The sequence below is a fragment of the Anolis carolinensis genome, chromosome 1 (genome assembly GCF_035594765.1).
Source record: "Anolis carolinensis isolate JA03-04 chromosome 1, rAnoCar3.1.pri, whole genome shotgun sequence".
NCBI lineage: Eukaryota > Metazoa > Chordata > Lepidosauria > Squamata > Dactyloidae > Anolis > Anolis carolinensis.
In genome coordinates this window covers 187,550,027-187,562,778 of record NC_085841.1, presented here as the reverse complement: position 1 = coordinate 187,562,778, position 12,752 = coordinate 187,550,027, and the positions used below count along the sequence as shown (strand labels likewise).

Sequence of the window (12,752 nt, the reverse complement as noted above, 5' to 3'; positions counted from 1 at the left end):
CAGAGCTTAAGGCAAAGCTAGAGCTCCAAGTTTGGGGGAGTAGGAAATGTATCACAAGGGAAAAGGTGGATTACTATGAGCTAAGTGAAATGGATAGGAACAGCCAAAGTTAGGTTTATGTTCCCTAAGGGGAAACAGCCAATGAAGGAATTCTAGATTAGCTACAAAGCATCTTTTGCTGAAGTTGATTGTGGAGTACAGGAAGACCAAAACACATTAACACAAATCTGGTTTGCTGTTATTAACTACTGTCAAGATAATTTATAAGAAGAACCCTATGAATGAGTGACTTCCAAGCCACCTTGTCATCAAAAGCTCTGCTCCGGTCTTGCCATGCCACTTGTAAAGAGTCTTTCTCTTTTTCTACTGTCTTCCATCTTGCCAAGCACTTTTGTCTTTGGGTTGTTGTGTGTTTTCCGGGCTATATGGTCATGTTCCAGAAGTATTCTCTCCTGACATTTCACCCACATCTATGGCAGGCATCCTCAGAGGTTGTGAGGTATATATTTCACAACCTCTGAGGATGCCTGCCATAGATGTGGGTGAAATGTCAGGAGAGAATACTTCTGGAACATGGCCATACAGCCTGGAAAACACACAACAACCCTGTGATTCTAGCCATGAAAGCTTTCAACAACACTTTTGTCTTTTCTAGTGATGCAAAGCTTGGAAAAGATCACGATGCTGGGGAAAATGGAAGGAAAAAGGAAGAGAGGCCGACCAAGGGCAAGATAGATGGATGGTATCCTTGAAGTGACTGGCTTGACCTTGAAGGAACTGGGGGTGGTGACGGCCGACAGGGAGCTGTGGCGTGGACTGGTCTATGAGGTCACGAAGAGTCGGAGACGACTAAACGACTGAGCAGCAGCAGCATATCTTCTTTTGTTATTTCCAAAGTGCACTAGTCTTTGTTTAGTTATCTTGGCTTCTAGGGACAGATCGAATTTGCTCTAGGATTCATTTGTCTTTTTTAGAAGTCCCTGGTATCCATAGAACTCTTCTCCAGCACCACATCTCAAATGAGATTATTTCCTTTCTATCAGCTTTCTTCACTGTCCAATTTTTGCAATCACACATAGAAATGGGAAGTACAATGGCATGGACAGTGCTACCTTTAGTATCCAATGATATATCTTCACACTTCAGGATTTTGTCTAGTTCCTTTGCTATTGTCCTTTCAAGCCCTTGTCTTTTGATTTCTTGACTGCAGTCTCCATTCTGATTAATGACTGAGCCAAAGTACGCAAAATCTTGAAATAATTACAGTTACAGAGTCATAGTATTCTAGAGTTAGAAGGGGCCTCATTGGCCATGGAGTCCAACCCTCCCACCTCCCACTCAATTCAGGATTTTAAGATAAAACATCTCCAGCAGGTACCTGTCCAGACTCCTTTTAAAAGGGTTTTAGAAAAAGAGATCTGGTCCCCTCTCTAGGCAGTTGGTTCCACTGCCAAGCTACTTCTGCTATTAAGCCATTCCTCCAATCCTTTTGTAACTTAAATCCACTAGATCTCATCCTACATCTGAAGCAGCAGGGAACAAACATGCCCTCTCCTCTCTGTGACAGCCCCTGAGGTATTTGAAGAGTGCAATCCTGCCCCTTTCAGTCTTCCCTTCGTCAAGCTGAACACGCCCAGCTCCTTTAACCTTTCTGTACATATTTTGTTCCCCATAGTTCTGATCATCCTCACTGCCCTTCTCTGAACCTGCTCCAACTTGTCTTTATCCTTTTTAAAATGAGGCATGCAGAATTGAATGCAGTATTCCAGATGAGACCTGATCAGTGCAGAATATACTGGGACTGTTACTTTCATTGACTTTGAAACTATGCTTCTATTAATGTATTCCAAACTAGCATTTGTCTTTTTTTTGGCATCACATAGCTGGCTTATGATTAGATATTAATCAACAATAATCCCAAGTAGGACTTTTTTTTTTGGCAAGGAGTACTGCTGAGCCATGTATCTCCATTCAATCTTATACTTGTGCATTTTGATTGTATGGCCTAAATATAGAATTTTCAATATGTCTCTATTAAATATCATTTTATTATTTTCCGCTCAATTTTCTAGTTTATATAGATCCATTAGAATTCTGTTCCTGTTGTCTATTGTGTTTGCTACCTATATCAGTTTTGTTTCATTTGCAACTTTTTAATGTCTTCATAATCAACTCTGAAGTTATGCAAATCATTTGTTGTCTTTATGTTTGTTTTCTTTATGTTCATTTGTAAACCCGCCTTTGCCTTTTCTTCCTTGGCTTTCTTCAGCAATTGTTACAAGTCCTTGCTGTTCTCTTCAAGTAGTATCATGTTATTTGTATATCTTATACTTATGAAGTTCCTCCCTCTGTGTCTAATTCTGCTTTATATATATGATATGTTCTGTGTACATGCTAAACCAGTGGTTCTCAGCCTGTGGGTCCCCAGGTGCTTTGGCCGACAACTCCCAGAAATCCCAGCCAGTTTGCCAACTGTTAAGATTTCTGGGAGTTGAAGGTCAAAACATCTGGGGACCCATAGGTTGAGAACCACTGTGCTAAACAGATAAAATGTAGTTGTACCTGATCCTCTCACCAGCTGGAAATCATTCTATTTCGCTGATTCTCTACTGAGCAGTAAAATCTTGTACATGTGCCACAAGAGACTCCAGTCCTAGGTGATCCCCCTAGGTAACAGACAATCTTTGAGATAATCAATGGGCAAAAATTACAAGAATATAATCCAGTAAAGCTCTCCCTTTTCAGGGTATGTTTATTGAAGGGCATGTTATATTGCTCCTTGTTAAGGTTTGACATGTTTCGTATCACAAATCAAACAGCAGTGTAGGTTAAGAGGACTTGAGCTCTGATGATGGAAGCTCAAGAAGCACCTACAAGTCTCAAGGAATGTGCTAGTCCCCTCCTTACCTCCCAGATTTTCTGCATTAAAGCCATAACATTAGTGTTAGTGCAAAGGCATTTGACTGCGAAATGGAAACAATCTTGAGACTTCTGATATTAATCAGAGAGACTGAGAGCTTTAAAGCTATCTTGGGTGCTTTGATTAACAACCCTTCTCTCACAGAAAACATGTAGCCTTGGGAATCAGTAATCTTAGGGTATTACACCTAATAGAAATGGCTTAAGGGGGATTACCCAGAAGGGACTTTTGTGAAGCTTTGGAGACTATATGGGGGCATAGTCAGCATGGTAATAAAGCCCTTCAAGGTTTGATAAGAAATAGGAATCCTCATCCAGCCCTCCCAAAGCTTCATTGACCAGGTCTGGATTATTTGCCAGGATATCAATTATTCTTTAAACATTTACCTTGGGGGAATAAGTATGTTATTTAAAAACATAGCTTGGAGAATAGTTTCTATCTCTCTCTCTCTCTCTCTTTCTCTTAAGCACCACAGTTCTGTTGGCCAAATCAGGCTGACTTAATGAAAGGGTATGTTAAATTGATTTATTGGGAGGGAGTTCCAGCAACTAAAGCTTTATCAGAACCAACTTTTAAAATGCACCAAGAGAGGACATTGTTCATAAACAATCCAGGTCCTGAAAGCTTTTTGTATCTGCTATGGTAGACTTAGCAGCAATGTCTCAGAATATTGCCTGACTTCCTTTGTTGTTAACAGCTCAGATTTTAGCATTACTTTAAAGCTTTGGTCCAGGGAAGTCAGAATTGGATATGCACTGAGCAGACAAGGGTAGATGTAGCCGTGAATAATTAGCAACTCTGATTTTTAATCCAGCTTCTTTCTCAAATAAAGAAAAGACTATTAGAATTCCCTTCTGACAGCTAGATTTCAATCATCTAAACCAGGGGTCCCCAAACTAAGGCCCGGGGGCCGGATGCGGCCCTCCAAGCTCATTTACCTGGCCCCCGCCCTCAGTTTTATAATATAATATTTTTATATCAGTTTTAATAATATAATATATTGTATATACATATAATATTGATAATAATATTATGTTATACAATATAATATTAATAGTAATGCCATATAATAATATTAATTATATGTTATATATTACATATTATATAATAGTATAGTGGTATAGTTCAATATAGTAATATATAATGCTAATATTGTGTTATGCTAATAATATAATATATTGTGTGTACATACAGCTGCTCTGAGTCCCTTTCGGGATGAGAAGGGTGGGATATAAATGTAGTAAATAAATGCAGTAAATAAATAATTAATTTTAGACTTAGGCTCGGCCAAAGTCTGAAATGACTTGAAGGCACACAACAACAACAATCCTAATTAACTTGACTATCTCATTGGCCAGTAGCAGGCCCACACTTTCCATTGAAATCCTGATAGGTTTATGTTGGTTAAAATTGTTTTCATTTTTAAATATTGTATTGCTTTGTTGTTGTTGTTGTTGTTGCACTGCAAATAAGACATGTGCAGTATGCATAGGAATTTGTTTTGTTTTTTTCAAATGATAATTCGGCCCCTCAACAGTCTGAAGGATTGTGGACCGGCCCTCTGCTTCTAAAGTTTGGGGACCCCTGATCTAAACACACCACCATAACCTATAAAACAAAGATATTTGAAAACTTTTCAGATTAAGAAGGAAAAAAAATGTAGAAAGGTATCAGGAAAACCACAAATAAAAAGCAGCACATTTAAAGTGACTATACAAGACTGCAATTTTCAAGATGTTACATTTTCAAAGACAGCAAAACTACAGTTAGGGCAACACAAATTACATACTTCTCCAACATGGGCACACCTTGTATATAAGTGGCCCATCGGGAGTGAAAACTATGGTACAGTTGCAGAACCATTAAAGAAATTTTGCTACCTGAGGTAAAGGACAAGACAGTATTCCCTCCCTATGCAGTTTTATATTGTCTTACTCTGAAGTTGAAAAAATGTAACTTGTCCAAAGAGACCTAGAGGGTTTCCATGGCTGAACAGGGATTGACATCCTGACCTCCAGAGTTGTAATACAACACTCAAACCATGACTACACCATTATGGCTCTTTTAATGCTTGATGAATATTTATTAGACATTGGATGAACACCTACCCAGTGCTGATCAGATGGCCTTCCTCGGCTGTCATTTTCATCATAGAAAGGTAAGCCTTCTCGCCTTGCTTGATGGTATTCTTTCCGTAACTTCTGGATGCGTTCTGCAGTTCCAGCACTAGGGCGGTCACTAGATAAAAGAGAAAAATGGATAAGTATCAATCAATATTATCTTCAGCTGTTACAAGCAGGGGATCACATTTATTTTAAAAAGTGAAAACTTTAGCAGTGTGGGTCTTTAGTTCTCATGATCACCACTTGAAAATGTACACATACGTACCTCAATATGCTTTCTTGGGCTTCCAGTTATAGTATGATACTTTGCCATAAAGTCTGAAGTTTGAAGGAATAACATACAATCATCCCTCCACATTTACAGGTATCACTTTTGAGAATTTTATTATTCATAGATTTGATTAAAATGCTGCTCTAGGGATCTCTAGGTCCTCCAGTGCTATTCTATGGCCAGCCTCTGCCAGAAGTTGATCAAAAAGTCACACAGAAGCACTTAAGAAGCATCTGGATAAGAATCAAGGGAACTGGGACTCAAAAAGATCTCGTCGTGGGTGTCTAATACAGACCTCCAAACCAGGATGAAGAACTTGATGAAGCCTTCTGTCAGCAGCTGACCAAACAGGCACAAAGAAGAGATATAGTAGTCATGGGCGATTTCAACTATCCTGATATCTGCTGGAAAACAAACTCGGCCAAGAGTACAAAGTCCAACAAATTTCTTGCTTGCCTTGCAGACAATTTTATGGTCCAGAAGGTAGAAGAGGCAACAAGGGGATCGTCTACTCTTGACCTCATCCTAACAAACACAGAGGACTAGATCAATGCAGTTGAAGTGGTCGGATCCTTAGGGGAAAGCAACCATGTGCTCCTGCAGTTTGCGATACAAAGGAAAGCCGAAACGAAAAAAAAGTCAAACCTGCATTCTGGACTTGAAGAGAGCTGACTTCCAAAAAACGAAGGAAATACTGAGCGGCATTCCATGGACGCCAATATTAAAAGACAAGGGAGTCAAGGATGGATGGGAGTTTTTCAAAAGTGAAATACTCAAGGCGCAAATGCAAACAGTGCCAACAAAGAATAAAAACAAGACAAGTGCAAAGAAACCAGAATGGATGTCCAAAGAACTTCTAACTGGTCTAAGACTAAAAAAAGACATGCACAAGATGTGGAAAAAGGGAGAAATCACCAAAGAAGAATTCAAACAAATAGCCAACTCCTGTAGGGAAAAGGTTTGCAAGGCCAAAGCACAAAACAAGCTCAGGCTTGCCAGAGACATTAAAAACAATAAAAAGGGCTTCTTTGCTTACATTGGTAGGAAAAGGAAGAACAAGGAAGTGATAAGGCCTCTACGAGGAGAAGATAGGGAAATTCTGACAGGGGAAAGGGAAAAGGCAGAACTATTTAATGCCTTCTTTGCCTCAGTCTTCTCACAAAAAGAAAGCCAGCCTCAACCTCAGCAACATGGAGTGGATGAAGGATTGGGGGAAATCCAACCCCAAATAGGTAAAGAAGTCATCCAGAAATACCTGGCTGCTCTAAATGAATTTAAGTCTCCAGGGCTGGATCAACTACACCCAAGAGTATTGAAAGAACTAGCGGAACTTATTTCAGAACCACTAGCAATCATTTTTGAGAGTTCTTGGAGAACAGGAGAAGTCCCAGCAGATTGGAGGAGGGCGAATGTGGTCCCTATCTTCAAGAAGGGAAAAAAGGACAACCCAAATAATTACTGTCCGGTTAGCCTCACATTGATACCAGTCAAGATTCTGGAAAAGATCATTAAGGAAGTGGTCTGCAAACACTTAGAAACAAATGTGGTAATTGCTAATAGTCAACACGGATTTACCAAAAATAAATCATGCCAGACTAATCTAATCTCTTTTTTCGATAGAGTTACAAGCTGGGTAGATGCGGGGAATGCTGTGGATGTAGCCTATCTGGGTTTCAGTAAGGCCTTCAACAAAATCCCCATGACCTTCTGGCAAACAAGCTAGTCAAATGTGGGCTAGGCAAAACTACGGTTAGGTGGATCTGCAATTGGTTAAGCGAACGAACCCAAAGGGTGCTCACCAATGCATCTTCTTCATCTTGGAAAGAAGTCACGAGTCAAGTGCCGCAGTGTTCCGTCCTGGGTCTGGTTCTGTTCAACATCTTTATTAACGACTTAGACGAAGGGTTAGAAGGCACGATCATCAAGTTTGGAGACGACACAAAACTGGGAGGGAGAGCTAACACTCCAGAAGACAGGAGCAGAATTCAAAATGATCTTGACAGATTAGAGAGATGGGCTGAAACTAACAAAATGAAGTTCAACAGGGACAAATGCAAGATACTTCACTTAGGCAGAAAAAATGAAAGATACAGAATGGGGGACGATGCCTGGCTCAACAGCAGTATGTGTGAAGAAGACCTTGGAGTCCTCGTGGACAACAAGTTAAACATGAGCCTACAATGTAATGCGATGGCGAAAAAAGCCAATGGGATTTTGGCCTGCATCAATAGGGGTATAGCATCTAGATCCAGGGAAGTCATGCTACCCCTCTATTCTTCCTTGGTCAGGCCACACCTGGGATACTGTGTCCAATTCTGGGCACCGCAGTTGAAGGGAGATGTTGACAAGCTGGAAAGCATCCAGAGGAGGGTGACTAAAATGATCAAGGGTCTGAAGAACAAGCCCTATGAGGAGCGGCTTAAAGTACTGGGTATGTTTAGCCTGCAGAAGAGAAGGCTGAGAGGAGACGTGATAGCTATGTATAAATATGTGAGGGGAAGTCATAGGGAAGAGGGAGCAAGTTTGTTTTCTGCTGCCCTGCAGACTAGGACATGGAACAATGGCTTCAAACTACAGGAAAGGAGATTCCACCTGAACATCAGGAAGAACTTCCTCACTGTGAGAGCTGTTCAGCAGTGGAACTCTCTGCCCCGGACTGTGGTGGAGGCTCCTTCTTTGGAGGCTTTTAAGCAGAGGCTGGATGGCCACCTGTCGGGGGTGCTTTGAATGAGATTTTCCTGCTTCTTGCAGGGGGTTGGACTGGATGGCCCGTGAGGTCTCTTCCAACTCTACGATGCTATGATACTATGATTCTAAGAGATTTCTAGAAAGGTGTTCTCTCAGGTGAAAACATAACAAAAAAGTGTAATTTTTTACTTTCAGGGAGGTCCTGTGCCCCTAATCCCAGCAAATATGGGTGGTTTACTATATTTAACACGTTAAAGAGACACAATTTAATACTGATGGTCCTAGTTTCTTTATGGGTGACTGTAGCGTTTAATGTACAACAGCTCAGTTCAAGTATGGGTGGGGCAGCAAATCTGTGCTTCTCTGGATTCAACTTGTTCCTTTCTAAGAAAATACTGACTTTCCTATTATTTAGAAAAGGGAGCATTGTGTTTGTAAAATGATAACAACGATGACAATGACAATGAGGATGATGATGCAAAACAGTCAATGGCATTGTTTCCAATGGCCCAACTGTGTGCCATCTCTGTTAGTCCTCTTGGTTTCTTTACTATAGTCACTATTTTGTCCCTTTAATCCTCTCTTCCTTTTTTCTTTCTTTATCATTTTGCCCATAGTTGAACCCTGTAAAAGGTTTGTTAAATGGGAACACATAGACTGGTACAATAGAATAGCAGTGTTTGCCGAGTATGATTTATTGTGTCGCTAAATTACAGTAATGTTAAGTTTGTGTTATATTCATGCAGAGAGGCCAGGGGGCCAGTGGGAAGGACTGTTTGCTGGGCAAGATTTATTTTTCTTGTCTTCTGTGGGTTTAAATATAGGGATATTAAAATATTTTGATTCACAGTGACATTTATGGATGCCATATACATTTCCTACGTCTGTCCAAATGTAGGGATTATATATCAAGAAAGAGAGAATAATTTCTGCACAGGGTGAAAGGGGCCTTGTTGGGGGAAAATATAGGCAAACGATGGGAACAAAATGCAAGAATACATAGTGTGCAAATGGGAGAGCAAAGCACTCAGCAGTATGTAATACAATTTAATGAACTGTTAATAAAATGGAGACTATTTACAGCAAACCACAGAACCTAGAAGCAAAGTTCCACTGCTTCCAATATTCATATGTGAATAATTGTCTGGAAGTGGCCACCTAGGATAAATACTTCCTGACACCCAAAATGTGTGCAACTGAGAGGTGTTATAGCCACATATGAGATCCATTACATTTTGTTTGGTTTTTGCCACATGGAAACACCGAAACATTTGAAGCATCTCTGAACCTGTTTTCAGTTCACACAACTTCTTTACTGAACAAGTTTGCATAATCCATCTCATTTTTGCCTTAGTTTTTAGTTATCAGACTAACTCTACTTCTTTACAAGGCCAGATACTGTCCTCAATGGAAGTGTTGTCTATAAAACCCAAAGATCCCTCAATAGTGACTTGTGGGGTGCCACAGGGTTGTGTCCTAGACCCAGTGCTGTTCAACATCTTTATTAATGACTTGGATGAAAGCTTAGAGGGCATGCTTATCAAGTTTGTAGATGACACCTAATTGGGAGGGATAGCTAATACTTCAGAGGACAGGATCAGAATTCAAAATGACCTTAAGAAATTAGAGAGTTGGGCCAAAACTAATGAAATAAATTTCAACAAGAAGGAGTGTTAGGCAGAATAAAATGAAATGTAAAGCTACCGAATGGGTGATGCCTGGTTTGACAATAGTGCATGTAAAAAAGATCTTGGGAGTTTTAGTGGACAACATGAGCCAGTAATGTGATTCAGCAGCTAAAAAAGTCAATGGGATTTTGACCTGCATCAAAAGGAGCATAGTGTCATGACCAAAGGAAGTCATGGTGCTTCTTTATTCTGCTTTGATTAGACCTCACCTGGAATAACACTGTGTACAAATCTGGGCACCACAGTTCAAAAGAGATATTGACAAGCTGGAAGGTATCCAGAGAAGGGCAACTAGAATGACAAAGATCTGGAGACCACAAATCCCTATGAGGAGTGTCTTAAAGAGCTGGATATGTTTAGCCTGCACAAGAGAAGTTTGACAGGAGACATGATCACCATGTATAAATATGTGAAAAGATGTCATAAGGAAGAGGGAGCAAGCTTGTTCTCTGGAAACTAGGTCTCAATGGAACAACAAGTTCAAATGATAGGAAAAGAGATTCCACCTGAACATTAGGAAAACCTTCCTGACTGTAAGAGCTGTTTAGCAGTGGAACTCTCTGCCTCAGAGTGTGGTGGAAGCTCCTTTCTTGGAGGCTTTTAAACAGAGACTGGATGGCCATCTTTTGGGGGTGCTTTGATTGTGATTTTCCTGCATAGCCGGGGGGAGGGTTGGACTAGATGGCCCATGTGGTCTGTTCCAACTCTACTCTTCTATGATTTTACAATTTATTTTAGTGACTTTTGTGGTGCTGCAAAGATATCCTCAGTAAGACAATTGTGAGCCCAAACTTATCAATAGCCTTAAATCCTGGGGGCAATATTAAAAACAATGCTACAATGTGCTTCATAATGAATTCAGAGAGTTTTCTTCAGCTATAATTTAGCTGAGTCCATGGTAAAACATGCTTTACTAAAATAAAGAACTAAATTCTTCTCTGTATGTGTAATTTGTATGATGAAGTCAAATCTTTGCAGTATGTTCCCATTCCTTCCATCCCAAACATAAAATACCAGACACAATATTTAATGACTTTTTTCTCAGTAACTGTCCATATCAATAGTTAGAAGTACTGGCTTTTAAAAAATGTAAGTCTAATTGAGGAAAGAAATATGAACAATGTAACAAAAAAAAAACAACCCCCAACCCAAGCCTGCATCAAGTTCCCAAGCAATGTGAAATTATTGCGATGCCCAATCATTTAACAGTTCTGCATTTTAGCTTGGCTCCTGACAGTTACATGAATATATGAACCACATTCAAACTACCAGATGAATTCAATCAGGCCCAGGCAAATATCGCATACATAATCTATTAGTTTACCCCAAAGAAAGCGAAGCATTGAATTCAAACAGAATGAAGTCATCAGTAATAATAAAAAAAGAAACTGATAAGGCAATATTAAAAAAAGACCACAATTTTCTCACATTTACAGGAGGAAAAAAAACTTTGACTTCAACCTATTTTCGCATCTGAGTATAAGTACATATATTTCAAAATATGGGTTTGATCAGATAGCTATTCTAAAGCAAGGAAATGGAGGAAGAAATAAAATCCCAGGTGCATGGGATGAAAAAAACCATGTTTGTATAGAAAAGAAATCAGAATGCACAAAAGAAATTTTAAAAAATATACTACCTTAAAAAAACTTGCATAGGAAATATTTTCAGTGAAATGCATCTGTAAAACTTGTGAGCAGTGTTAAAATTATAAAATGTTTGAGGGAATTACATTACCTCTTTGTTTATAAGACCACCATGAAACTGGAACTTTCAAACAGAAGGATTATGGCAGACCTGAGTAAGTTTTGTATCTCCAAACTCGTTTTGGTCTCTCCTAAATCAAACAAGCAGTGAAAACACTAGCACCACATAAACCACTTCACAGCTTGACTAGTTAGACAAGAAAATTCAAGGCCTGCCAGAAACAAAGTGGAGGAGTCTGATCCTGGGGTTCCATAGACTGATAGAGATGTGACTCAAAGGTTCAAACAGCCAGCATAAAGATCACAGAAGCATCCATAACAGTAGGACTAGGGAACATATTTAGCTGACAGTTCAATGCAATCACTGCCAGTTCATCTCTGGAACCAGAACAGTAGTGGAATACAGGGTAGTTTCAGAGAAACACAGTTGGAAGGGACTCCAGGGGCCATCCTGTCAAACTCCTTCCCATGTAGGAATATGTAACTAAAGCAGTTCTGTAAAATGCCCATCCAACCCATGCATCCATGGGTTTTGTTATCCACAGGAGTTGCTGGAACCAAACCCCAATGGAAGCCAAGGGTCTGCTGTAAACAACATTCCAACTTCACTCTTTTACGCCTGTAATTAACTTTTTAGGATGAAGCTACGCTGCCCTATATCCTAGGATCTGGTCCCAGATTATCTGTTTATCCCAGATAATCTGGCAGTGTAGATAAATATAATCCAGTTCAAAGGAGATAATCTGGGATCAGATCCTGGGATATAGGACAGTCTAGATCCAGCCTTAGGGCTCTTCCAGGATTTTGCTGGGGAGGGCATCTAGGCAGCCCCCAGCCCCCCATTTCCCCTCTAAATTTAATGGAGGGGCCTGGCTACCCCACTCACCCCTCCAAAGCCCCTGATGCATCAGGAGCTTTCTCTGAGGGACCTGAGATAAAGCCAGCCCCCTCCAGTACATTTAGAAGGGAAATAAGGGGCTGGGAGGGGAGGATGGGGTGCCATCCCACTCCTCTTAGAGCCCAAAGAACCAGGCTGGCAATGGGAATTGACTCTCAGGAGAAAATCCCCACAGGCCCAAAACCTCAATAGATCCGTGCCTTGCAGTAAGATCCGGATCTACTGAGGTGTTTTTTAAAAAATCTGGAGTAAACTGGAATATCTCAGTTTATTCCAGATTAAACCGGATTAATTTGAGGCATTGTTTGGATGCCTCTGGTTAATCTGCAACCCATCATGGGTTTTGGGCCTGTGTGGAAGGGCCCCTAGCTACTTTTACAGTCGAGGCGGGGGAGGGCTCCGTAAAAAGTGGAGGAGAAATATAAAATGATCAAATGTTGGCTCATACTGAGGGTCAT

The 12,752-nt window shown here is 40.3% G+C and overlaps 1 protein-coding gene across 3 annotated transcripts in view; it reads right to left on the bottom strand.

Moving 5' to 3' along the window:
* The window catches only part of pard3b (par-3 family cell polarity regulator beta), a 691,700-nt gene that overhangs the window by 99,398 nt on the left and 579,550 nt on the right, over positions 1-12,752 (bottom strand). For all 3 annotated transcript variants that reach the window (XM_008114949.3, XM_062969129.1, XR_010002345.1), the window contains one exon: positions 5,029-5,158. In XM_008114949.3, coding sequence (XP_008113156.2) covers positions 5,029-5,158 — 130 coding nt within the window. Of the gene's footprint in view, positions 1-5,028; positions 5,159-12,752 lie in introns of those variants that run through there.